At 38.5% G+C, this 26,778-nt stretch overlaps 1 protein-coding gene across 3 annotated transcripts in view; it reads right to left on the bottom strand.

Moving 5' to 3' along the window:
• Positions 1 to 66: 66 nt before the first annotated feature.
• KMT2E (lysine methyltransferase 2E (inactive)) overlaps positions 67 to 26,778 on the bottom strand; it is an 87,528-nt gene continuing 60,816 nt past the window's right edge. For 2 of the 3 annotated variants that reach the window (XM_082631871.1, XM_082631872.1), the window contains 15 exons: positions 26,104 to 26,213; positions 22,555 to 22,819; positions 21,514 to 21,612; positions 12,240 to 12,404; positions 11,600 to 11,908; positions 7,930 to 8,184; positions 7,618 to 7,762; positions 6,815 to 7,065; positions 6,340 to 6,396; positions 5,639 to 6,202; positions 4,343 to 4,632; positions 3,373 to 3,461; positions 3,140 to 3,265; positions 2,869 to 2,966; positions 67 to 2,017 (listed from right to left, as the gene is read on the bottom strand). In XM_082631871.1, the coding sequence (XP_082487997.1) occupies positions 515 to 2,017; positions 2,869 to 2,966; positions 3,140 to 3,265; positions 3,373 to 3,461; positions 4,343 to 4,632; positions 5,639 to 6,202; positions 6,340 to 6,396; positions 6,815 to 7,065; positions 7,618 to 7,762; positions 7,930 to 8,184; positions 11,600 to 11,908; positions 12,240 to 12,404; positions 21,514 to 21,612; positions 22,555 to 22,819; positions 26,104 to 26,213 (4,326 nt within the window). In that variant the 3' untranslated portion in view covers positions 67 to 514. The remainder of the gene's footprint in view (positions 2,018 to 2,868; positions 2,967 to 3,139; positions 3,266 to 3,372; positions 3,462 to 4,342; positions 4,633 to 5,638; positions 6,203 to 6,339; positions 6,397 to 6,814; positions 7,066 to 7,617; positions 7,763 to 7,929; positions 8,185 to 11,599; positions 11,909 to 12,239; positions 12,405 to 21,513; positions 21,613 to 22,554; positions 22,820 to 26,103; positions 26,214 to 26,778) is intronic. The other variant, XM_082631873.1, reaches the window with a different exon arrangement.

Genomic DNA, 26,778 nt, shown 5'->3' with positions numbered 1-26,778 from the left:
AAAAATCATCTATACATTAAATTACATTTTGCTTGCAAATAACCGATAAAACAAAATGAGCCATCCTCACACCAAACTAAAAATCTGTATTGCATTTTTTTATACATAAGATGCACTCACAGAACTGCTGATTGATAGAAAATCCTCATACTGCCCTTACTGAGCCGTGTGTTTAATGCATATGTATCAAATAATATAGAAAACATTCACTAAATGAATTTAATTCCAACAATAAAATTTAAAGATCATGTGGCATCCAATCTACTGCCAGAAAAACAGCTGGAATGTTCACTTACAAAATAAAAGATACCTACACTGGCTTAACAGCACATTTTTTTAAGGAATTTTTTTTAAAAAGCAAAAATGGGAAAAATACAATGAGAGCGCACTGGTGTTTTTTTTGCTGTTTTATACAAAGTTTCATGTACAAGCTTTAAAAAGCACCTTAACAGGTACATAGGAAATATACAGTTTATCTTACAGAACATTTTAAAAACTGTTTTTGGAGTCCATTTTAATGCCACCCTGAACCATGGTAATTGTTCTGAAATGTCGGTGGCACCTGTGCTCTGTGAATTGGAATCTGTCCAGGCACTGGAGATGCCTGCTGAGGGCCTTGAACCCCATGTGGCAGGGCCACAGAGCCAGGATGAGGACAGAACCCTGAAGCGGTAGGTGTGGGAATACCGTTTGGTCCTTGGGGCTGGAGATGAGGACCTGCGACTGGTAAAGGACAGTGTGGCCCTGTTCCAGAAGGCTGGTGTTGGGGTCCCGGCCCCAGAGTGGTGTGATGTGTAGTAGCTTGTGAGGGGTACGGTGGTACAGCTGGATGTGCACTCGAAGGAAAGAGTGGAGGTCCTTGATGAGGGGGGTGGTGTAAGGCTGGGGCCGATGGGGGGTGATGCCCGGAAGCCAGGACACCGGACGGCGGCGGCGGCGGCGGGGGCGGCGGAGGGGCTGAGCTCACCACGTGCTGGTGTTGTGCTTGCAGACCTGGGAGCCCCGTGGAGGGGAGGGGCGGTGGATGGTGATGCGGGGCGGGAGGGGGAGGGGGCGGTGGCAGACGGTGTCCAGCCGCTTGAGAGTGGGCGTGAGACCCAGGGGCGACAGCGTGGACAGGCCCCACGCCGTGCGCTACGGAGTGTGGCTGTTGCTGGGCGAGGTGTGGTCCTGGAGCGGGGGGCGGGGGAGGCGGCGGGGGGACTACGGCCGCGGAGGGCTGGTGGTGGACGGGAGGGGCCTGCGAAGGCAGAAAGTGCCCTGGAGTCACGTGGTGTCCCGGACCGGCTTGCTGGCCCGTGGTGCCGGGAAGAGCCTGATTTGGTCCGGATGTAAACACAGTTTGCTGGGAAAGGCTGCCTTTCAGCTGATTATAGCTCTGGAAGTTTGCGGAGGGCTGCTGGTTTTGATAGTACGAGGAGGAGGGGGGCGGCGGGGGCGGAGGGGGGGGCGGGGCGGCGCCGCCCAGGCTCGGCTGCGTAAACTGCTGACTGAGTGCTGCCGGGGGCTGTCCTGAGGGCGTCTGCGGGAACAGCGCTCCAGCCGGGGCCTGCTGCGTGCTGGCTTGCAGGTTCTGTGCTGCTGGGTAAAAACTTCTTTGAGGCTCTCGCTGAGGTGTTCCCACTTGAGGGGACTGCGAGTGGTGAGGCCTGTAGGGAGAGCCTAACTGCTGCGAAGGAGGCTTTGGTGAGAGATAACCGTGTTGTACAGGCGTGTGAGGCGTCGACGACTTCGGAGGATTTTCCACGTGAGGTGACGGAGGACAGTGCGACTTCCCGGGCGCAGAAGGCAGCTTCTGGGAAAGGTGCTCAGAGGAAGTGCGACCCAGCGGCTGTGCAGGAGGATTCTTCGAAAGTGCTTGGGTGGTGCCTGACAGCTGTTTCTGATGGAGCTCTGTCTTCAGGTGGACACCGTTCTCAGCTTCTGACACAGTCACTGCTCCCTCCCAATGGGAATCTGCTTTTGTGAGTATTTTCCCATGTGGCTGGGCAGGAATTACAGGTCCCGGTGAACCAGGCTGTGAGAAGAAAACAAATTTATATAAACTTTAGAAACATTTTATGTACACTGAGGTTTGTTATTACTGGTATTGAATGTTAGCTAAATATTCATTTTAACGGGGGCAGGGAATAAGAGGAGGACAGCTGCAGAGGCTTGGGATGTTAAAAAAAAGCCAGTTTTTTTAAGTAGTTCAGCAAGTTCCAATAATAAGCTTCAACTGAATTCCCTGAATTTTTATTGAAGACAAGTTAAGGAAATTAATCTGCCTTTTTTTCCCTGAGCAGTGAAACCTGTCTTTGACTCCTATTCTGAAAGAACCACACTTAAACACTGCAGGCAAGTTTCAATTCCATAATTGAAATGTCTATACTCCACCTAAGGATACATTTGCTTGGGTAGATAAACTTGCTCCCCCAAACTGTTTTCATTTGTAATACCTTCTCCAGTGTTCAAATACAGGTAATCCAAGGATAGACTACTTGAATATGTAACAGCGTTCTTTAAGGAAAAAGAAAAAATCAATCTCAGCCTTCCTCATCGTTAGTTTCCAAAGATACTGCCCACTGGGTTATCATGTCTTCATGATCCAGGATAGAGGCAGCATTTCTTTTAAATTAAGAATGTCACCTGACCGTTTGTTTTTAGAGAACTAACTGGCCGGTCAAATATTTTATAAAAAGACTATGAATTTCCTGGACACCAGGATAAGGAAGGGGGAAGGAACTCTTGGAGCCAATGTAAGCTGCTGCAGTACGTTCAGCACATTGGAACTTTAACAGGAAAAGCGTCCAGAAATGAGAAAAACCTCCACGTGCACATTACCATCCACTTTTCTGAAGGGCCACGTTCAAAGGTCAATGTTATTACCTTGCTCATTTTTGAAGGGCTTTTACAAGTATTTTGGGAAGTATCTGGGGATACACATTCACTTGTAGTCGTGGGTTCTGGATTTTCAGGATCAGGATCTGTAAAGCATAAGGAACCACAGAAAATGTAAAACTGCACGATAAATAACCGCTTTTTACTAACACTTGGACGTACATTCTACTATTCAAACCAACGTCTTATAAAGGCTCTCTCTTTCCTTTCTGAAAAGGTATTTAAAACAACAACCATGATAGGTCATCTGCTTACTGACCTTCCATAAGTTCATTGAAAGAAGGGACTGGGCCCTTGGGTTGCAACTGGGGAATGTGATTTGAATGAGATGAAGGTGAAGACGGAACATGAGTCGGTGAACATGGGACACAGGGTGACTCTCCCCCTAGAGATGAAGCAGAAGCAGACCCAAAGAGAACATTAGAAGCGCAGAACGGGGGTGCAGAGTGATGAGCTGACTCCACTTTTTGGCAAAGGAACAAGCTCACTTACCACTATCTTTATCTTTTCGGTGATCGCTGAGTAGTAAAGCTCTCTGGTAACTCCTCTCTCGCACTTGCTCCACTGAAGTTGAGGCGGTCCTTTAAAATCAAGTCATAACATCAGTTTGTGTCCCTTGATGGCCAACATAGCCTCTCAGATAAGAGCCTCTTTTGCTCTTTGGGGAAAAGCTTTGAAAACAGCTCCCCAGCCCCGCCCCCTACACCTCCCAAAACTGAGACTTTTATCCTCATTGATTTGAAGAACTCAGGCAGACGCCATTCCTTTGTCTTAAGCAATTTCTTGGTGAAAAGGAGGGGGCTGTTGAAGGAGGGGGGGGGGTAGCAAAACAACATTCAGAACATCACTACAGGTTACCAAAGGGACCACATGTACCCCTGACAAATTACCTTGGGTCTGGATTATAAGGCTAGCAGGAAGCTCCGAGGTAAGAGGAACCATGGAGCAAAATGAATGTGGCCTCCTGCACTTTGCAGGACCCTTCTGTATCCAGCTTCTTCTATTCCTATCGAAGAAACACTAAACATGGCTGTTCTCTCAAGGCAACTGGTAAGGGTGGCAAAGAAACTGCCGGATGTTGACTAGGATAAAGGTTCTTTGGAGAGGAATATTTGTGTGAAAATTATCAAGGAGTAGATATAATGGACCTTTAATGATGCAGGGAAATACTTAACTGGCTTAAAACTCTTATCAGCAAAAAGGATCTGTCAAAACTATGATCACAAACCCTTGCTTTAGGAGAACAACAAACAGGAAGGCAGCTGATTAACAAAAACTTTGTTTTTCAGAATAGCATACTACCAATCTTTACCAATATAGCTCCGTTCAAAATCAGCTATGTAGAAAGTTAAGATCCTGACTGGATGATAAAATAACAAAGACTACTGTCAATATACGGTATATTACTTGTAGTTCTAAAGTTACCAGTTAGTTAGGTTTTTTTTTCCAACAGGCGGCTTACCATTGGACTTCTGGTTCATTCTTTTCACTGGCAGAAGCTTCCTTAACAGGACAGTTATTGCTGGTTTCTTCCAAAGTAGCATTATAAACGGTAGCTGGTGTTGGTAAAGGTAGGCTAGCAGTGCTTTCTGCCTGCTCCCCATTTTCATTCCCGTTGGCACACCCATCAGCATTGTTGCTGCTCAAGTTTCCACTTGTGTGAGGTGATACATTAACCAGTGGAAAGTGTTCTGCCTTAGAGCCACTTTTCCTAGCTTCACGTTGTCTTTTCCGGTATTCTAATAGAGAAACCTTAAGCAAGAAAGATAAGGGAAAAGCAAATCTTTTATCCTTGTTTTTATATGTCAGTGTCAATCTATTTTTTTTCTAAAGAGAATTACTATATTTACATTAAGAAAATTATATAAAATAATTTGATTCTGAACAAACAATAATAATTAACAATTATCAAATGCCTACTATATGCCAGGCATTGTATTTAGATGATTTACATACATTAGCTCATTTAATCCTCACAACAACCCTATGAAATAGGTATATTATCATCCCCATTTTACAGATGAGGAAATTGAGTAACTCACTCACTCAAGGTCACACAGCTGGTGAGTGTTGGAGCCGGGATTCGAACCTAGGTCTTACTTGAAAGCCCGTGCTCTTTCCACTATACTATATTGCTTCCCACAAAGTTGCCAACTGGACTCTGTTATAAAAATTAAAAGCACACATCACTAAAATTCTTTCGACTTGCAAAGCAATAAGCCTATTAACAAATAAAATACGTGTTGTAGTCTCTCCTACTGATCTGAAATAAGGCATTCTAATTGTCTCGGTATGTCTGCCAACCAAATAATGGTGGTAAATCAAGGAACTTATTATTTATATAATAAATACTTTTATATCCATGGCCTAAATACTGTAGGTATCAAGGATGAGGAAAGACGCATTTCTTCCTGTTCTATGTAAAATAAGGGTAGTAAGAACACAAATATTATTCAATTCTGTTTATTTGGTTGGGAAGTGGTTATCTTTAAAAGTTACTCTTTCAGTGAAATAAATCACCTTGAGGTTTCGATCTCTGAAACCATGCTCCTTATAGGAATTTTCCATATCACTAGCTCTCTGCAAACATTATCTAATTCACTGAGCATTTACAAAAGGTTTAAAAATGTACATATCAATAATTCAATATGAATAAAGTATGAATGCCTTACACAATACGTATTATAACTACTATTACCCTCAGAAGTAGTATGAAAAAAACACTATTAAAAGGACTATAAATCGTTAAATTTGTAACCTTTTTCTTTTGTGGTGGATTCTGGGGTGTGCAACTTCCGTCGATCAAATTGTCATTAATAGTCCGTCCAAAACCAGATACAAGCCCATCTTCTGAAGTACAAAACACAGGTGTTTCCATAAACATGCCTCTAGTATCATCCTGCATCAGGCACTTTGACTCACTTATTCGGAAGCCTCCTCCAACCTCCAACTGATGTGAGGGTGTCAGGTCCCTCAAGTTGGAGTTTACTGAGAAGTTAACTCCTGCTCTGTCGGGACTCTTTACCCAGGAAGAATACATTGGGCCCCGTCCAGCGTGAGCAGATTCCAGTTGGCTGTTAGACTCAGTCCTATCATGTGCAGGTGTTTCCATGGTTTTATGTAAGGCAGCTTGCTCGACCGTATCGAGTCCCAGTTGAAGGTCTGATACAGATTCCTTTTCTCCAGGGCACTGCCTGCTGACGTCAGTCCTACTCCTAGGGCTGGTATAACCAATAGTCTTTATTTCTTGCAGACCGAGTTCAGTTAAATTAGAATTTCTAAAAGGACCCAATGTTAACATGGTTGAAGATCTGTCAAAGCCCTGTTTACAGAATTAAAAAAAAAAAATTACACAAATAACCACATTTGGAAGCTAGTTACATTCAATCTACCAATAATTTATAATGATACTAGGGAAAAGTCACCGATTTATAAAAACCTTTTTAAATATCTCCTTACCTCTTGACTATAAGTGCGTCTCTTAATTTCTGGAGAACTTTCTGGGGAAGAAATATTCTACATAAAAGAAATAATCATAATTGAAAATTAAAATGTTAACAAACATTAATTAATTATATTATATTTTAATACATTAATATTTATAGAAATGAGAACTTAAAATGAGAAACTCCTACTACACAGACTTTGGTCTTAAACTTTTTTATTTCCATTCCCCTTATATTTTGCTTTTAAGGTCACTTTGATACACATAGTCATTCAGTCTGACTTTTGTATATCAGTCAGATGAAATGGAAGTTATGTGCATTTTAATAAAAAATAAAGTTTAAATTCACAAATGCATGTTCCAAATTTTCGCTCTTAGATTCTTAAGAACTTTTTTTTCTGCTCTCAGTACGCTAATTATTAAAGGGAGAAAAAAACAGCTATTAAAGAAACCCCATCCCCATGAGTTTTTGTTTCTGTTTTTTCTCACCTCAAAGTGCATGGTATTTCCCGGTGTCCCAGGAGTTACTGGGGTAACTGGTGAATAAATGGGCTTATAACCATTTCTACAAGCTTCGTCGTCTGACTTTACCCGTGGAGGAGTGGCAAATGATGGATCCGTAGGAGTAACATCTGTGTGAGTTGGGGTAGCATATGGTGACGGAGTAGGCGTGGAGGTCTCTGAGTAAGCAGAATCTAGGAACTGATAGAGTCTTCGCTTTTTTAGTGGGGTAGTTAAATCTGTTGGTGAAATACAAAATTATACTGCTGCTATTTGCTATAATCTGTAATATATTCTGGGAAAGATGAAAAAACTTCAGCAATCGTAATTATGATTTTCACCCCGAAACTAAATTCCACGGTTTTTAAAGATAACAGGAAGCAATCTCTCCCCCACCCCCCCGCCCCCCAACTTAGTCATTTTCACTGTTAGCAAGCATATTATCTTGCCAGAAGGCTTACAGGCCTGGTGGGGGGCGGGGCTCTAAGAAATCTTGCAAGTACAGCTGCTAATTTAACTGATTTCTAAGAGTCCTTCTGAATCTTGTTGAAAAACAGCTGGCCAACTAGGCCCAAAATTCAACCATAAGCCCCAACATATTGTACATGGTACTTCAAATTAAGGTTTTCATGTCTACCTTCGTCTAAAACTTTGGAGGACAGAAAAGAGAAAATATATGTAACAATGTGCTTCTTTTGAAAGGTACATAATCATTAGAATATATATATATATATGCTATATATATCCTGCCACATTCTCCACACTAGAACAACACTGAGAAGAAATTCTACCTGGAAGAGAACAGCTATCATTTAATAGTAGTGGACTTCTATTTTCACCATTGACTGTAGGACTTCTGGATCTTTCTTGACAGGGTGAATTAAATCTGTGTAAAATTGCTGAGTTTTCTTCTTCCAGAGCTTGTCTCAACCACCGCTGAAATACACAGAACAATAAATGAAGAGAAATCAGTTTGTAGCTGTTTACGTATCCTATAACTGTACAGCCAAGTCCAAAAGCATTTCACTACCAGGCCTGGTAGACTAAGGAATGAGAATGGCCTCGGGCTCGTACTGGATTTTCATCTCCAAAGCAAAGTTTACCTTCTTGCACGAGCCAGAAGTGTTTTCAGGAGGCTCCTTTCTTCTCCTTTTTTCTGAAAGGAACGGTGAGGTGAACCGAATGTAGTGCTTAGGAGTTGAGTAGACGTGCGGGCTGTACGTGAGGCCCGGTAAAGAGTTGAGCTGCGTAGCTAACACTTCAGGGTCTGTAGTTATGCGCAGAGGCTTTTCGGAAAGGGCGTCTGAAGGTTTTCCTGTCTTCTCATTCTTCTCACTTAACCATTCATTGACCAAGTGCTAGAGAGAAGGAAGATCTGGATCACTATATATGTAATTATACAGATTCTCCTATAGAATATTCTAATACCAAATTTGTAACTGACATTATCTAAAATGAGAGATTAATTTAAATCATTCATATATGATGTCTAAGAAGTCAATATAAGTCATTCTGCATTTCCTTGGTTACCTACACTTATTACTAAAATTTTTTTACACAATTATACTTTGTAGGAACAAAACACATGATAGTTTTTATAAAATAGTAAAAATCTAGGAGACCTCAGTACTATCTTAAAAACACAAACACTAAACTGCTTCTATATTATGTGTAAAATGTTTAGTTTGTCAGACTTTAGGCAGTGTTTGTTTGTTTGTTTGTTTGCGGTACGCGGGCCTCTCACTGTTGTGGCCTCTCCCGTTGCGGAGCACAGGCTCCGGACGCGCAGGCTCAGCGGCCATGGCTCACGGGCCCAGCCACTCTGCGGCATGTGGGATCTTCCCGGACCGGGGCACGAACCCGTGTCCCCTGCATCGGCAGGCGGACTCTCAACCACTGTGCCACCAGGGAAGCCCTAGGCAGTGTTTTTCTACTCTGGCTGCCCATCAGAATCTCCAGATAAGGCCAGTGCATATATATATATATATATATATTTTTTTTTTTTTTTAAGCTGTCGGCATTGACAATCACTAATGATTTAAGGGGGTTGAAATCTCTAAGTTCCCGTACTTTGAAAATTCACATAATCCCTTTCTTGATTCTGTTTATTTTTTTGCATCTACAATGTACATAGTTCAATCTTTACTGGCTATATGAATATACCTGATCCTAAAGTATAATGATTACTCAACTTTTTGTTTTTTAAAAAACTAGTTATTTAGGAAAGTTCAGATGTAATGGGCATGGAAATAAGGATTACATTTCTCAGCTCAAGCACATTTTCTTTGCTGTGTGGGCATTTATATCTTTTCTATCTAGTCATCAAATTATACTCCTTTTTATTATAAATGTAATTTGTAGAATATGTAAAAAAACTATATGTATTTACACATACATTCTCACAATACACATACAGAAATACACACATTAAAAAAAGTCTACCCACATCCTGTCTTCTAGAGGTAATCACTATAAGCATTTTGGCATCTTTTCTTTCCTTCCTTTTTTCAATGTATGTAAACTTCCTTTCTAGGACAAGCAACAGTGGGGCTAAAGCACTTGGGAGTCTGCAACAGACTCTGCCCCGGTGTGAATCCCGGCTTTGCCACTTGCTGTAACCTCAAGCAAGTTACATAACTTTTCTACATCTCAATCCTCATCTATAAAAGAAGGGTCATGAGAGAAACGAGCTCTACAAATAGGGTTATTGTAAGGATTACAAGAGTTAGATAACCAAAGCTCTTCATAGAGTATCTGGCACAGAATAAGTGCCATGTATGAAACTGAAGAAGGTCTTTACATTATAGGAAATCACGATAATTTGGTACTCTGTCAAACAGTAATGTTGTTTAAGATAACAGTATATATCATACGCAAAACCTGTGGGAAAAAGGCTTTTTTTTTTTTTTTTTCCTTAGAGAATCAGGATACAGGAACCTATATCTCAAGACCAGGGAATTAAATCTATAGTGTCACAATAGTTTTAGTCATTTAATAATTTAAGGGCAGGGACTATGTCATATTTGTAATCAAGAAAGCAGCCTTTTTTTTGTTTTCCTGCACTGTGCAGCTTGGTCTTGGTTTCCAGACCAGGAATTGAACCCAGGCCCTCAGCAGTGAGAGTGCAGAGTTTTAACCACTGACCACCAGTGAATTCCCAAAAGTAGCTTTTCTTTTAAACATGGATCTTTTTTCTTTCTCACTAATCCGAATTACAGAGAAAATCTGCGGCTACTTTTTGTCCTCCCGAAGTGGGCAAAAGTAACTGCTCATTGTCAACATCAAGTGCTGGCTTGCTTGTTCAGGATCCACGGTGCAAAGGTGAGCACAGACTTCAAATCAGAGCTGTGTTTAGATCGTCTCTGTCTAATCCTCTGACTCGCCACTGAAGTATACTCCCAGGTTCCTCCTAGATACTTACGAAGTATACTTCTCGTGGGTTTCACAGTACCTACAAACTATACTGAGTTTGGTAAGAACGAAGACCAGGTAAAGTGGGTTTCGGAGCATTCTGTTGTAGAAGGGCGTGAGAAGGATCCGTTTATGATCCACCCCACCGCCCAGAGAGCCTAAGGGTTGCACTTTGGTATCTGCTCCAATCTGCTGTACTCAGAATGGGAGAAAAACAAAGCTTCATAAGGGTGTTCTGTATTTCTGGCCTTCCTGTAAAACTCAGGGTGGTTTATCTCAGTGATTGTTGACCACAATTGCTTTATTAAATCTGACAGTTTTTGAAAGATTTTTATTAATAAATTGATCTAAAACTACCCTTCCTGAAACCCTCCTACACTGTTGGTGGGAATGTAAATTGGTACAAACAGTATGGAGGTTCCTTAAAAAACTAAAAATAGAGCTACCATATGATCTGGTAATCCCACTCCTGGGCACATATCCGGAGAAAACCGTAATCCGAAAGGATACATGCACCCCAGAGTTCACTGCAGCAGGACCTAGAGATGATCATACTAAATGAAGTCAGAGAAAGACAAATATCATATGATAGCACTCGTGGAATCTAATTTTTTAAAAAAAGAAACAAATGAACTTATTTACAAAACAGAAACAGACTTACAGGTTACCAAAGGGGAAATGGCGGGGGGGGGCGGATAAATCAGAAGCTTGGGATGAACATATACACACTATATATAAGATAACCAACAAGGACCTACTGTATAGCAAAGGGAACTCAATATTCTGTGATAAGCTATATGAGAAAAGAATCTAAAAAAGAATGCATGTATGAATGTGTATAACTGAATCACTTTGCTGTATACCTGAAACTAAGACAACATTGTAAATCAACTACACTCCAATAAAATTAAAATGAAACTACCCTTCCTTATAAATTTTCACATTCTACTACATTCTATGGAAATCAACAATTTCTTCACATTTAGTTGTAATCTACCTTTACCATGAAATTTATAAAAACTACAAAGAATAAAGAAAGGATAACACATCTCAAACTAGTTGTTTCTGAGAAGTGTAGTTTAGTACATAAAGTAGGCAAAATTAAATCATTAGAAATCAGAATTGCAATACTAAAAGGAAGCCTTGATATACTGGATATTTTAATGATGCAAACATTTCTATTAACTGATTTTACAGTTTTGCAATTCCATTCTTAGTTTAAAACTTTGCTAGTATAAAAACTATGACTCTTTATCACTCTTCCTTATGAGATGTTATAGACTGGATTCCTAAAACATGAATACATTTAACATCGTAAGACATCTGTTAAAAAACAGCTCTTACATTCATTAAGAATCATACCTTTTTTGTTTTGGGATACTTTGTTGGACATTTATTAAGTGCTGGAACTTCAGTTTCAGTAATTATTTCTGCTAATGCAGTTTCACTTTCTGGTTCTATTGCAAGTACAGTATTTTCAGTATCATTTTGTTGTGAAGTAACTTCTACATCAGGAGAAGACGGTTGGATATCTGAGCACATGCTGACAGTTCTGTGTCGCCGACGCTGCTGTCCGATGTGAGTCCTACTCCGAGAAAAACTTTTTCTCTGTTTAGTTCTATTTACTTTGGCAGGAGTTGGCTTGCTAGCAGTTTCTTCTTTTGCTTGTTCCTAATTCAAAAGAGAATGGAACTTTTAATACGATGTTTATATAACTTAGTAGTTGAAATCTAATGGCATCAATCTGCTTCAGAAGCTAACTGCCCCAAATGTCTTTATGAATTCTGATATATATCAAATTGACATAATTAAAAATTTTCTTACTCTCAAAAACAAAGCAAGTAGAGTCTCATAGCTGAAGTCTAAATTCTCATAGGATTTGAAAAATGCTATTGAAAAGCTAACATCACATCAAAAATCCTTTATAGATGTAATTAAATTGTGGAAATTTTACTGGAAAGTGGTTAAGTGTGACAATAAAACTAGACCTGGATAATAATACCTGAATAACTTCAGCATCAGTGACGATCTGTGCATCTTTACACTCCGTTTTAACTTCAGTTTTGGCAGTGCTGATCCTTTCCAAAGCTTGTTCTCTTCTTTTCTCTCTTTTTTCAAGTCTGGCAAAAGCTTGCAGAATTGCTTCCATTTTCCTTTCTTCTCTTGTCTACAAAATTTACAGTAACATAATAAATACTGCTCTGAAGTAAAATTCAAAAGTCCAAATGTTCATGGCAAATTAAAAAAAAAATTTCTATGATGGTGTTAGCAAAACACCTCTTTTGATGGTAGATATGGGATTAAAAACATTTATATTCATTTGAGATCTTTGAGAATCCCAAACATCTTGGTAAACCCTGTCATTACAAATATATTTCAATGAAAGGAATGTTTGGATGATTGTATGTCAATGATAAAGGTGAGGCAAAACCAAAAAAAGACTCAAGAACGACCCTGCTTTATCAAACCAAAAATCTTTTTTCCTCAATAATACATTAGGCAGCCTTTTAAAAATAAGATCAAAGTTCCTAAGGTAATATGTTGAAAAGGTTAAACCCATATGAACGTAAGGAGTGAATATATTGACATGTCATAGCAGGATATTGTGGGGTGAAGTCCTGGGTTTAAATCATGATGCTACCAGTCATTTACTATCTCTGTGACCCTAGGCAATGTAACAACCCTGGTTATTAACCTTTTTGAGCATCTTATAAAATGTGGGTAACAATATTTACACTTCACAGAATTGTTAATGAGTTCAAATATAAAATATCTGTGAAGTTTTCCAACCTTACTTGGAAAATGATAGGCATTTCTTAGGTGTTATTATTTCTCCTTTGGCTCTCTTGCCCTCTGTTATAATTGTTATAAGGCATTCCTCTATCTTCTGCTCTTCCTGTCTACACTGACAGTTCAAGGCAGAGACTGGAAAACAGCAAGAGTTCCTTTGAGCGTCAGTTCTCTTTGCAGAGAGAACATTAAAAGCAAGACCCAGAGCCTTGCCCAGGGGGCCTGGCAAATGCTTCAGGTTTCAACCAGAAACAGGAAGCATGTCCATCAACTGTCCAGTTCTCCAAATGGAAAGAACCAGGTCCTGAGGCTCAGATCCATTCGTCTTTCTTCCTTTATTGTCATCGATGTGGGAGAGAAAAATCAATAACTCAAGGTCTGGCTGCATGCTCTTCTCAATATCAGAGCTTTAGAGTTCAAGTAATTATCAGCAGAGATTCAAGCATTAAGACACCGACAGTATGAAAACTATTACTTACTCTTTCCTATATTTTTTTCTTTCATTGTTCCACTAGGTAAGGGAAATTTGTAAACAAAACTCTTCTGAGAACTTTATAATTAGTGAAAACAAACTACCATACTGCAAATGTGTCAGTCTTATAAAATGCGTTATCCTCACTGAGATCCAAAGAGGTAAGATTACTTGTTCATGGACACATATCTGCATCTTAGCTCTCTTGGTCTGGGATGGATAATAAGACACTAAAATAAAGAACATAGGCAAAAGAGGATCTCTTTACTGGAACTGGAAGTTTTAAAGCTGAATTCTTTCCTTAGATAATTCATGTCTCTGGTCTTATAAATCACTTTACTCGACTCCCTCTCATTTATGGCTTTCTATAAAAATCCTGTCTCAATATATTAGGGCTTTTCTAAAACCCTAAATTTAGAAGTCTGGAGTAACTAAAAAATACGATTTTCATAATTGCTTCACCTGTGGAACGGGGGTGGGTAGAAAAAAGAAGGGGTTCATTATTGTGCTTATAAATTTAAAAATAAATCTGGGAAAAGTACATTTTTCCAAAAGAAACAAACTTGTCTTAGCAAGAATCATTTTATGTATAAAATAAATTTACCCACGGGCCAGGCACCCAGAGGAGATATTTTCTATGTCATGATTATCCAAGGTTTCCTAAGATAAATACAAATTTATGCCAAAGTAAGTGTCCTTGACATGGTCCATTATTCACTTGTTTTAGATAGAGTAAGGGTCAAAGATAAAATTACTTGATGTAAAGACAAAATTAATTCATTTAAAAATTGAACTCCCTTGGTAAACAATGCAGCTAATGGATAGTCAAAGCAAAATCCTTTATTTCGAGATGACTCGATCTTTTTGAGCTGGTCAGGATCTTAAAAATAATCTAGTCCTACACTGCTGAAGAAACCAGAGCCCACGTGTATTAAGTGAATCACTCAAAGGCAGAGCCATAATTATTATCCAAGTTTCCAGGCTCCTGGTTTGCTCTTCTTTCCAATTACCAACCACTGACACACTACATAATGCAAAATAAAGCATAACTCTTCCTACATTTACTACATCTATTAACTGAAAGCACTAAACAGGTATCCCAATAGCTTTAACCCAGCTTCATCTTAAAACACACACTTTAGAAAATGTAAACATGCTTTTTATTATGTGAAGAAAAATGAAACATTAGTTACTAATCTACTTTTATTTTAAATTCCTTAAGGTTCATATGTCATTCAGCTTTTATATTCATCAGTGTATTCTTTGACACACACAACCAGATATACAGTATGTAATGACTGAAAATTTACCACCCACTTTACAGATCTAACTGATAAGTTTTATATATAGCTTGAGATAATTACAGCTGATTGTGCAGGGGACTAGAGAAATTAGGAGTCTTAATTAGCCCCAGCAGACTGTCCATAGACCCTGACATCTGAGCTGGATGTAGTTTAGATGATACTTGTCACATAAGGCTACCACCAGGACCTGCATGTTTCATTATCAGGACTCATTCCAAGCCGCTGACTGTTCAGACCTCAAAAGTCATTTTTACTCTCTATGAGCTTGGCACCTGATAGACCCTGGTATATAATTAGAATCAGACAGGGTCGACTTTTGACTTTTGTTGTTAACACCAACACTGTTGTTAACGCTGGAGTGTTGGGTGCTGAACTAAACAAACTGTGAGAGATCTCTGATGCGATCTACAGATTGCTTTTATGACGTTTTTCAGTTTATGGCTTTACAGTAACACACAAGAGTACAGTAATTTTCTGTAAGCAGAAAGTCTGCTTAATATCCCTTTACAGGATTTTATCACTTGAGGAGTGGGTACAGTGAGAATTTTTATTACAATTTTGTGCTTCAATGTATAAACACACTGGAACACAAATTTAACTTGAAATCATGTCACCTTGTACTTGGAAGAGACTATGGAGATCTTGTATGAGCCCCTATTCAACAAATGGTGAGGGACTTCCCTGGTGGCACAGTTGTTAAGAATCCGCCTGCCATGAGCTATTTGTAATGAGGTGGATAGACCTAGAGTCTGTCATACAGAGTGAAGTAAGTCAGAAAGAGAAAGACAAATACCATATGCTAACACATATATATGGAATTTAAGAAAAAAAATGTCATGAAGAACTTAGGGGTAAAACAGGAATAGAGACACAGACCTACTGGGGGTGGGCTTGGGGATATGGGGAGGGGGGGTGGGCTGTGACGGGGAGGGGGAGAGGCATGGACGTGTATACACTGCCAGGCGTGGGGTGTATACACTGCCGGGCGTGGGGTGCATGGATGGTGGGGGGTGGCCGCGTGGCACGGGGGGATCGGCTTGGTGCTTTGTGGCCGCCTGGAGGGGTGGGATGGGGAGGGTGGGAGGGAGGGAGACGCAGGAGGGAGGGGATGTGGGAACAGATGTATATGTATGACTGATTCACTTTGTTGTAAAGCAGAGACTAATTTAAAAAAAAAAATCCCCCCAAAAAAAGAATCCGCCCGCCAATGCAGGGGACACGGGTTCGAGCCCTGGTCCGGGAAGATCCCACGTGCCGTGGAGGAACTAAGCCCGCGAGCCACAACTACTGAAGCCCCTGCACCGCAAGGAAGAGTAGCCCCCACTCGCAGCAACTAGAGAAGGCCTGCACACAGCAACAAAGACCCAACACAGCCAAATATAAATAAATTTTTTTATATTAAAAAAAAAATGGTGATGGGCTTCCCTGGTGGTGCAGTGGTTGAGAGTCCGCCTGCCTATGCAGGGGACACGGGTTCGTGCCCCAGTCCGGGAGGATCCCACATGCCGCAGAAAGGCTGGCCCCATGAGCCATGGCCGTTGAGCCTGCGCACCCGGAGCCTGTGCTCCGCAATGAGAGAGGCCACAGCAGTGAGAGGCCCGCGTACCGAAAAAACAAAAAAAAATGGTGAAAACCTAAGGTCCACATAGTTCAAGGACTACATAATAAAGAACACGAATTAAAGTTTTATACAATATCACAACTGAAAAAATAAACTACACTGACTAAATTGTTAGAATTCATCCCAATTAGAGATATTTGGTAATTTGAAGCTGAGTGAAAATAAGCGTATGTACTCTGGATGCCTTACAGTGGCTTTAGAAGGAAATTTGCTAGTAGTAGGATGTAAGAATTGAGAAGGAAACAAAATGAAGACATTTAGGTATTTTGTGATTTCCTTTTTTTTTTTTTTCTTTTACCTTACTATACCAAGTAGGAAGTGGCTCTTAAAAACAAAAACAACAAAGTTGCCTTTTAAAGGTAAAGGGAAATGGCAGGGCCAACCTACCAAATTACTTACAGCGTTGAAATAGAGAAATTAAAAGACTTCTTACTCAACTAACTTCCCTTAACCTTTTGAATGGGAATTTATTCTTACCACTAAAATTGTCCCAAAAGGGTGTCTCCGTCTCTTCCACCACATGCTGGTCTAGTCTCACTTCACAGTTACTCTTTCCTGTTGGATGTTTGTGTTTCCTTCCACCCTATCCTCCGTGAAAGCTGCTCCAGAACAGGGACCTTGCCTTCTTTTGTTCACCCAGTACTTTAAATGGTGCTCAGCATATAACAAACACCCAAATTTTTAAGTGAATAAGAATTGTGTATACATTCTATAAACCATGTATATCACTGTAATTTGAAGGTATGTAATGAAGTCTTTAAACAAGATTTTGGAAATCTTGAATTTACTACAAGGCAGCTGAAGCTGAATATCCTCATTTCGTTTGAACAGACAACCTATAAAAATAAACAGGTTCCTTTTTGCTAGTCGATACTATGATTAATTACCCATTCATTAATTATTCATATTTGGAAAAACAATTCCTAAACACTGTGATGGAGAAAATGGGACTTTAGAAAATTAAAACTAGTAATCAACATTAACTTAGTCATGCTCTGAGGAGAGAAAAGTAAGATGGTCAATATGTGTCAGATGACTTTTCTGGCAAATTTACCCTCCCTATAGTTTACTATTATTAAAAATCGTTTTGCATCTTCTAAACTGATCTTCTAAATCAAGTCACTTCCTAGAGACATTAGTAAGAGCATGGATTCTGTATAGTAGTGTTTTCTCAGAGTGTTTTTTCTATGGAATAAAAATCTGCAGGATGTCAAAGGTGTCACTACAAAAAGACAAGTTGCAAGGACGTACAAGTTGAGGAAATGCTGACGTAAACAGAATTTCTCAAGAGGTTTCAAACACACCATGTATACTGGAAATCTCGAAGTTGGGGGCAAGGTATACTGTTTACTAAAGTCAACTGGCCACAAAACTCTTTCACAAAACATCTTAAATTAGAGTTCCATGGAATACTTTTTGATGTGAAGGATCAAGGCTGAGAAAATTGTGGGGAATCCTGCATCCTGCCTGGACTATAAGCTTCAGTTAGTTCACACTCATGGGCCTATCTATATAGCTTTCCTCAAATGGCTGCCAGGAACATCTAATAAGCTCAATTATAGACCACCTACTTTTATAAAATACAGACCTTTTTTTTCCCCTAGAAGCTAGGGCTAAGGCAATGAGCCCTACAAATCCTTGCCCTTACGTAGTTTATATTCTAGTGATACACAGTTATTTCTAGATTGTCCTAGATGCTTGACAGGCTTAAGAAACTCATAGCTAGGTGACTATCCCTTCATATCCTTTTGTTGGTCTCAAATTTCTATCCTCCTACATGTGAAGACCACCTGAACCACCTTGCAGGGACTCCAGTTTAAGCAATCTGACTATAATAGGCCATCAAATATTACCAAGACTATATTCCCAAAGTAGTCTTTCCATAAGGTTGTGGAGAAGTATTTTGAAAATATAATATTAAAAGATACTACAAAGGAGGTTCTTTTCATTTCATTATAAGTGGGGTGAAGGAGGGGAAGCAAGCCTCATTTTGAATTTAAATCTTTCGAAGGTTTTATATCTTTAATCAACCACCTGTTCATCAAAACAAGGTGAGCTTCCCAGTATCTAACCCCGTTCTGTACACTTAACCTCTGACAAGGTTATGGCCACCTAACTTCAACTCAACTACCATGGACCTGGGAGAGTCTACTCAGTAGTACCCCTGTTTTGAAACCAGGTGAGTGTAAACAGCCTGCTGTATTTCAACTTACCGTATTATTGTATTTCAACCCACTGTATTTCAGCTTAAGATTCAAGAATTCTAGGATGCATGCTTTTGCATTCTAGTCATTTGACTATAGCAAAAATTCTATAATTAAAACATCCAGGCAAACATAGCAATTACAACTAACAACAGTACAGTGACTTTGAAGGCTACAGGTTAAGGAGCCAAGGATTTTTAAATACTTACTTCAAAAGGGAACCCTCGTACACTGTTGGTGGGAATGTAAATTGGTGCAGTCACTAAGGAAAACAGTATGGTGGTTCCTCAAAAAATAAATAGGATCCAACAATTCCACTTCTCAGTGTGTAAAGAAAACAAAACCACTAATTTGAAAACATACGTGTACCCCAATGTTCACAGCAGCATTATTTATAATTGCCAAGATATGGCAGCAACCTAAGTGTCCATCAACAGATGAATGGATAAAGATGTGACCAATATACACATATATATGTGTGTGTATATATATATCACACACACACACACACAATGGTAGTCGTCCATTCCCAATGGACTACTACTCAGCCATAAAAAAGGAATGAAATTTTGCCATTTGCAGCAACATGGATGTGGAAGGCATTATGCTAAATGAAATAAGTCAGAGAAAGACAAATACTGTATGGTATCTCTTATATGTGGAATCTAAGAAATACAACTAGTGAATATAAGAAAAAAGCAGCAGACTCACAGATATAGAATAAACTAGTGGTTACCAGTGGGGAGAGGGAGGGGGGAGGGGAAATATAGGAGTAGCAGATTAAGAGGTACAAACTACTAGGTATAAAATAAGCTACAAGGATATATTGTACAGCACAGGGAACATAGCCAATATTTTATAATAACTATAAATGGAGTATAACCTTTAAAAACTGTGAATCACTATTGTACGCCTGTAACTTATACAATATTGTACATCAACAATACTTCAATAAAAAATATTTCATATCCCTTCAAAATACCAAATTCTAAATATTTACGTTTGTTTATTCCTATGAAAAATACTCAGCTGCACAACCACCTTAGTGGCATATATTAAAATGAATATGCTAAAACAGATATAAAAACATGAAGTATGGGGCTTCCCTGGTGGTGCAGTGGTTGAGAATCCGCCTGCCGATGCAGGGGACACGGGTTCGTGCCCCGGTCCGGGAAGATCCCACATGCCGTGGAGCGGCTGGGCCCGTAAGCCATGGCTGCTGAGCCTGCGCGTCCGGAGCCTGTGCTCCGCAACGGGAGAGGCCACAACAGCGAGATGCCCACGTACCGCAAAAAAAAAAAAAAAAAAGAAGTATTCATTTATATTAATATAGCATACTAGTAGGCAAAATCTGGACAAAACCAGATTCCCAAGTACGCCTTTTTGTCTACCTATCCAAAGTTCCATCATGTCCAACAAAAAGGCGTTTCTCTTTCCTTCTGAGATCTCAAACTGAGGATGTTCTAAGTTCCACTAACTTTCTCAGCACTGAAAGAAGGAAGTATTTTAAAAGAAGCCCCAGAATCATATAGCAAACCTCCAGGTTTGAGTTTTCTTTTTTCCTCTCATTTCTCTCCCTCCAAAAGCATTGTTATAGCCCTTAAAGCCGTATTTGTATCAGACGCATGCCTCATACAGAAACCAATCATACCCTAAAGTGATCTTCTAAAAGTTTCTGCAGGATTATTGCAAAGACAAGGCTGTGGCAACTGTGGAATGAACTGGCCAATATTGAACATCTAGTCAAGAAAGGGCCATAGGTAATTTGGGTAGGTACAGGTAATTTATTAGATGTAACCCAATCTTGAAAAAGGTTCAAGATAATTCCTTTAGGTAGAGGAAGAACTCCTTTTTCTTTATAAGCAAGCTCCTCCAGTATTTTCTCCTATATTTGTTTTTCTTCTCTCCTATTCCTAACACTACCCTGTCCCATCAGAGCAGTGCTTCTGAAATCCTGAGGCTGTGAAACAGTTCTGCATTGCTTTTGCAATTTTGAACATCAACAGTATGTCAGTGTTAGAGGAATGACCATCAAGGCAATAAGAGAGAGTTACATTTAAGCAGGCCTACAATGACCAAAATCCAAAGATCCTACCGCTAAGTATATGACACCTGAGATTCCATGAAATACAACATGAAAATCACTAAAACAGGAAACAAGGGAGCATATAAAGGGGAGTGGGGAAAACCCGTACTAAGATCATCAGTTGGTATATAAAGTCATTTTCAAATCTTAAGGCAAACTATATCATAATATCTTCTTAACTGGCCTAGTAGACATTCTATCAATTGCTAAATTACCATGGATTTTTAAGAAAATATCTTGTCCTAGTTTTTATATACGTTAAGATATTTCAAATAAATAGTACAAGGAGTATAAATACTAAACTTATTTTAATGAAAACCTTATTTTATGATAGCAGTATGAGATGCAAAAATAGCAGCTGCCAAACAGTGGGTTTTCTTCTTTTTTGCATAACCCATTTATTTAGTGCTATTATAAGCTTTAAAATTCCATTTTTGTTTTACATTAAATTATGAAGAGAAAGGATACATTTAGTTAATGAAAAACATTTTGAACAGTAATTCTGGCATTATAATTTATTAATAGTACTCTGCTTCAAAAATGTTAAAAAATTATTTCTTAAATGTCAGAAATTCTAAATTGTCTAATGAACACACAGTGAAAATACAAAAGATTAGTGGAAGTTACTTGAATGGTAATGACAAAGCCAAATAGAAATGCTCAGTGACACATCATGTTTGCTAACTTCAAAGAACAAGGTAAAGGCCCTCCTAAAGGCAGCAGCAGCAAGTATTTTGGGAAGAGCAGTGTCACTAAACCCACGTGACAGCATGAAGCTGCTACTGGCCTTCCAACTTACCATCTTCCTTCTTCTTTCTGCAATCTGTTCCTCTGACTCCATTTCTACTTCATTGCTAATGGGAGTTTTTTCTTCTATATCATCAATAAAATCTGGTTCCTGAAAAATGGAAATGACTGCTTTATAGAAACTACTACTCCATCTACAAACTAGAGGCACAGAACCATGTATTTTAAATGTCTTTCAACCAGAACTAATTAAACATAAAAATTACAATAGTACTTAAATCCATTCCAGAAACTTAAAACTGGTTCCTAATTCAGGAAACTTTTCAAAATCATGCAGTCAAATCATTTTGTTTTTCAAAGTTCTAGTCAATAATGTTCTTTATCAATAGAGTCCACAAAGCCTTAAGTTTATATTCTTACCAACACATAAACATATAAATTATTTCACAAAACCCAGTGCCTACAAATACCAAGTGCTTAATAAAGGTTTGTTCAATTTAACACTTAAGGGAAACTATCCTTAGAAGATAAGACACTGAAGACGAATAAAAGCTTACTTAACCTTCACATTTAAAAGGTCCCTCTTAACTAACTTCCATTTGTTTAGAGGGCATATAACAAAATACTTCCTGGTGAAGCAGAAGTACGGGCCAAACTCTTTCCCCAAATTTATCTTATGTGTTTTTAAAAGAACTTCCTCTCAAAAATCATGTCACCCCTATAGAACTGATTTCATTATGTCCCAAATATTAAAGGAAAGGAATCATTATGGCTTAAGACTTTAAATAAGAACATTTATTATAAACATAAGGACAGTGGCATCTGGAAGAATGTTTTTAATTACCCAGTCTTAAGGAAAATCTTGTATTCAGTTCTACAAGGATTTGCTGGGTGAGCTGTTTCTTAAAAGTTTAACAACTGTTGTACGAATTCTAGCAGAACCTGTAGTTTACATTTATAAGTACTTCATTAAATAACAGAATGGACTTAAAAGGGTTAAGCCATTTTATGTAAAAAAGAGGATAAAATATGACAAACTAATTTTCTTCTGTTAACTTCTTTCATCAAGGATCAGCAGAGCACAGTTCAGTACCTGATTATTTGACACCGAGAGCCTCAGAGGAGAAAGCTTTCTCTGTTTAGTTTCCGGGCTCTTCATTTTGTTCGCTGTTCCTTCACAATCCAAAGTAATATTCTGATTTTGTGTATCTTTTTCTTTTGAAATATCCTTTTCTTTTTTTCCTTTCTTCCTTCTGGTCTCATAACCACTATTGATGTTTTCCGTGGATTCAGAACTACGTTTCAGAACAGGGCACTCTGGATTTTCTTTGAGGCATGCGCAATCCACCTTGTACTTACTGGAAAGAAAACCAGTTAAATATTTGTTCAAGATATAGACTGTAATACCTTCTAGTCCATTTTAAGCTACACCTCCACAAAACTGTATGCTATTACTAATTATAAGCAACCGTTTTCACTAATTTTCATTCCTTGTAACTATGACAAAATAAATTTTCTCATAAAAACAATATAATAATTAGAAGTTGATTTCTGACCAGAGGTTGGGCCCTCAATCATAAGGATAACCAGTGATGGGTTACAGAAGGAAAAAACCCCAATAAATTAAAACTGAGTCTTTTTAAGTCAAATGATACCATGGCATATATTAAGGCAAAAACGCCAGGTTACCTCAGAGTGCTATAAAGTATATATGCAGAATATGATAAAATACTCTAAATCTGACCTAAATAAAAAATGCTAGGTACAATAAATACCAAACCTTAACTAGTTTGTCTTATACTTTAAGGAATGATTTCAATAACCAGGGTTCTTTAAAAAGCCACCTTGAAAAAACTGAATGTCATGTTTGCCTTTGCCCTTAGGTATTCCCTCTTTCAAATAAACGGAAGCTTGAAAAATAATTGCACTACCTCTCATCTTCACAGTAGTGATAATTATTACTCCCATTTTACAGATGAGATGAAAGCTCAGAGGGTCAGTATCTTGTCCAAAGTCACACATTAAGTGGTAGGGATGACATTCAAATACAGGTCTGAGTCTAAAGCCCACACTTTTCAGCTCTTCAGTATTTCTTAACTCTCTGCCCTCCTGTCTACCACCAAGAGTCAGTTCATCTCTAGGATATAGGCTGAATGCCCAAACCAGAGTTAAACAATAATGGAAGACTCCCACTTTGCATGTTTTGAGTAGTTTGTTCATAATAAAAAATAATTTACTTTTCCAAGTTTCTAATACGCCCAGCTCATTCACTTTCAACACTGGTAGAAAGCTACAAGTCAAACTGTCTAATTCTGTGATCAGGGGTAGAACTCAAACATCATGGTCTACCCCTCACCTCTCCAAATCAGGCAGTAATAGAAACTAGCTGGAAACTTTTTCTAGATATTTTCTTTGATTTTAGGACAACAGAACTGCAAATAATAATGATGACAACTGCTAATATTTATTCAGCGCTTATTTTGTATCAAGAACGGTTTTAAACCCTTTACATGTGTTAACTCAATCTTCGAAATATTCCTGTTAGGTGAGTATTATTTTTCTCATATTATAACAATGTAATGAGGCAGAGAGAGATGATGAAATTGGTCCAAGGTTACATAACTAATATAACTGACTGAGCTAGGATTTGAAACCAGAGAGTCAGATTATAAAAAGCTTATATTTTTAACCACTGTGGGAAACAGTCCCCCAAAGCAATGAGCAAAGAGCTATTATGCTCAATTTTCCACCTTGGGGGTGGGGCGGAGAAAGAGCTAAAAAGGAAACACTTTAGTTATCAGGATAAATCTGACTCCAACAATCAAGTAGAGATGCATATACTGAAGGAAGAGGGATTTCATTGACAGAAAACATAATGGACATTAAAAATGTCTGCATGTAAAATGGATACCACACAAACTTTTAAAAATAAAATACAGGAGGATATGAACTGAAATCCTTATAACCCAAAAGATTATAGAATATATAAAGAAGTGCCTCCACCCACATTGGTTTAAAAAAAAAGACTACCCAGCAGAAAAATGAACAGATGATGAGACAAGTCATAAGAGAGGAAATCCAAATGACAAATGAATATATAAAAGGATCTTTGGGCTCTTAAAATAATCATGGAAAATGGTAATTACAAATATAAAAAGATACTATCTCACACAGATTAACATTGATTTTTAAAGTACAGTAAAGAAGTGTTGCAAGGAAGTAAAGCTATGGGAGTATCAACTGGTCATTCACCCACGTCTGGTAAAAACTGAGGCTGTACACATTCTACAACCCAGCAATTCCACCTCTACGTCCCTATCATGGAGAGAACATGTACACATGCAGCATTTTTTGTAAATCTAAAGGTCCACCAATAGTGGAATGGATAAATGCCATCAGCAGTGAAAATAAATGAATTAGAGCTACACATAACAAAAGAACTGAATCTCACAAAAGTAATGAATGAGAAAAGGTGAATGCAAAATAATACAGATTATAATTTCCATAAATTTTTAAAATATACAAAACTACTCGATACTATTTAGGGACGTCTACAGACATAGTAAAAATGTTAAACTCATAAAAATGTTAAACTCACCAAATTAAAGATGGCAGTTATCTCTGGTAAAAGACAGAGGATAGACGCAGTCTGGCTGCTAAACATATGGGCCTTTAATGGATAATGTTTTGCTTCTTAATTTGGAAATGAGGCACATGGACTTTGTTTTTTTGGCCGCACGGTTCGTAGGATCTCAGTTCCCTGACCACGGATTGAACTCAGGCCACAGAAGTGAAAGCACGGAGTCCTAACCACCAGGCCACCAGGGAACTCCCTACATGGACTTTTGTATTACTATTTTTTACAGTAAGGTTTTTTTTTTTTTTTTTTTTGTGGTACGCGGGCCTCTCATTGTTGTGGCCTCTCCCGTTGTGGAGCACAGGCTCCGGACGTGCAGGCTCAGCGGCCATGGCTCACGGGCCCAGCCGCTCCGTGGCATGTGGGATCTTCCCGGACCGGGGCACGAACCCGCGTCCCCTGCATCGGCAGGCGGACTCTCAACCACTGCGCCACCAGGGAAGCCCTACAGTAAAATTTTTAAAATTTAAATTGCAGTTTCTCTACTCAGGATTAACTTTTCTTAGTGTTAATTAACTCTTCTTTAGTGTTTCAGAACAACAGTTCTCAGAGTTTCCTCGGACGATCTCCAACAAACCCTTTCAATTTATACTGCAAAGAAACTTTGGCACAATTTCTTTTCTTCTGAGGGGCAGTAAGTGAAATTATCCATTTCTACTGATTAACCAAATTAATTGAATGAGTAAAACTCTACACTCTACCTAAAATACAAGAAAGAAAAGAAGGAAAAAATTCTCACATAAACAAGGTCAGTATTGCTCAATTAGGATTACTAATTATTATACTATGAGCATTACATTACAATAATAAGAAAGTTTGGAAGAGCAAAGCAACCATGCTGTAATGGAAGCTGGTATCAGAATGCTTGTTTCCAAGTATTTTTAATTGCCTAATTGTAAATAAAAATAAAAAGCTAAAGCAGTAATGACAATACTTACATTTTTATAAGGACATTAAGGAATTATTTCAAAACAACAGGTATCATATTTACAGACTTGAACTTACCAATTCCCATAGTCAAAATCAAAGGCAATAGTAATTTCAGTTCCCTTTGGAATACTTTGTACAGAATAAATGTAAAGATGTATGGTTCCATCCTCAATTTCATGCCTCACCTGTTAAAAGAATAATTTTGTATTTCCATAAATAGTTATATATCTCTATAAATTATTTTCTACCTTTAGAAGCATCTCATCTTGCAATTTTGAAAACTATCCTTTTCAAAGTAATTCACAAATACAACATGGAAAATATGCTTTTAATTACAAGACTTGTACCTAAATCAGTGGTTATCAACTGGGAAGGAGGTACACATCAATGCAAGTTTGATGCAGGCTCTACGAACATTAAAAAGAAAATAACTCTATTTTATCAATTCTATGGTGCATATTTTTTCCCCTTTTAAAATCTGTGAAATTGGGAGTTTTACAAGTGATGGCATCTTTGATTTAATGAAATGCATTAATGGTACAGTTTATAAGTATACAGTTAAAGTACAGTTTAACACTATACTTTTCTGTGATATACACTGTTCTAGGTACTCTACATGTATTAACTCCTTTAGTCCACATAACATCTTTTTACAGATAAAACTGAAGCACAGACAAGGTTACAAAGCTAGTAAATCAAAAAGAAGACATGAATCTGTAAGTCTTGCTTCAAAACCTACACTCTTAACTG

The sequence above is a fragment of the Mesoplodon mirus genome, assembly GCF_964341445.2.
Source record: "Mesoplodon mirus genome assembly, chromosome: 9".
In the NCBI taxonomy this organism is placed as follows: Eukaryota; Metazoa; Chordata; class Mammalia; order Artiodactyla; family Ziphiidae; genus Mesoplodon; species Mesoplodon mirus.
The sequence above is the reverse complement of the archived record's forward strand: the minus strand, read 5'-3'. Positions and strand labels throughout refer to the sequence as shown.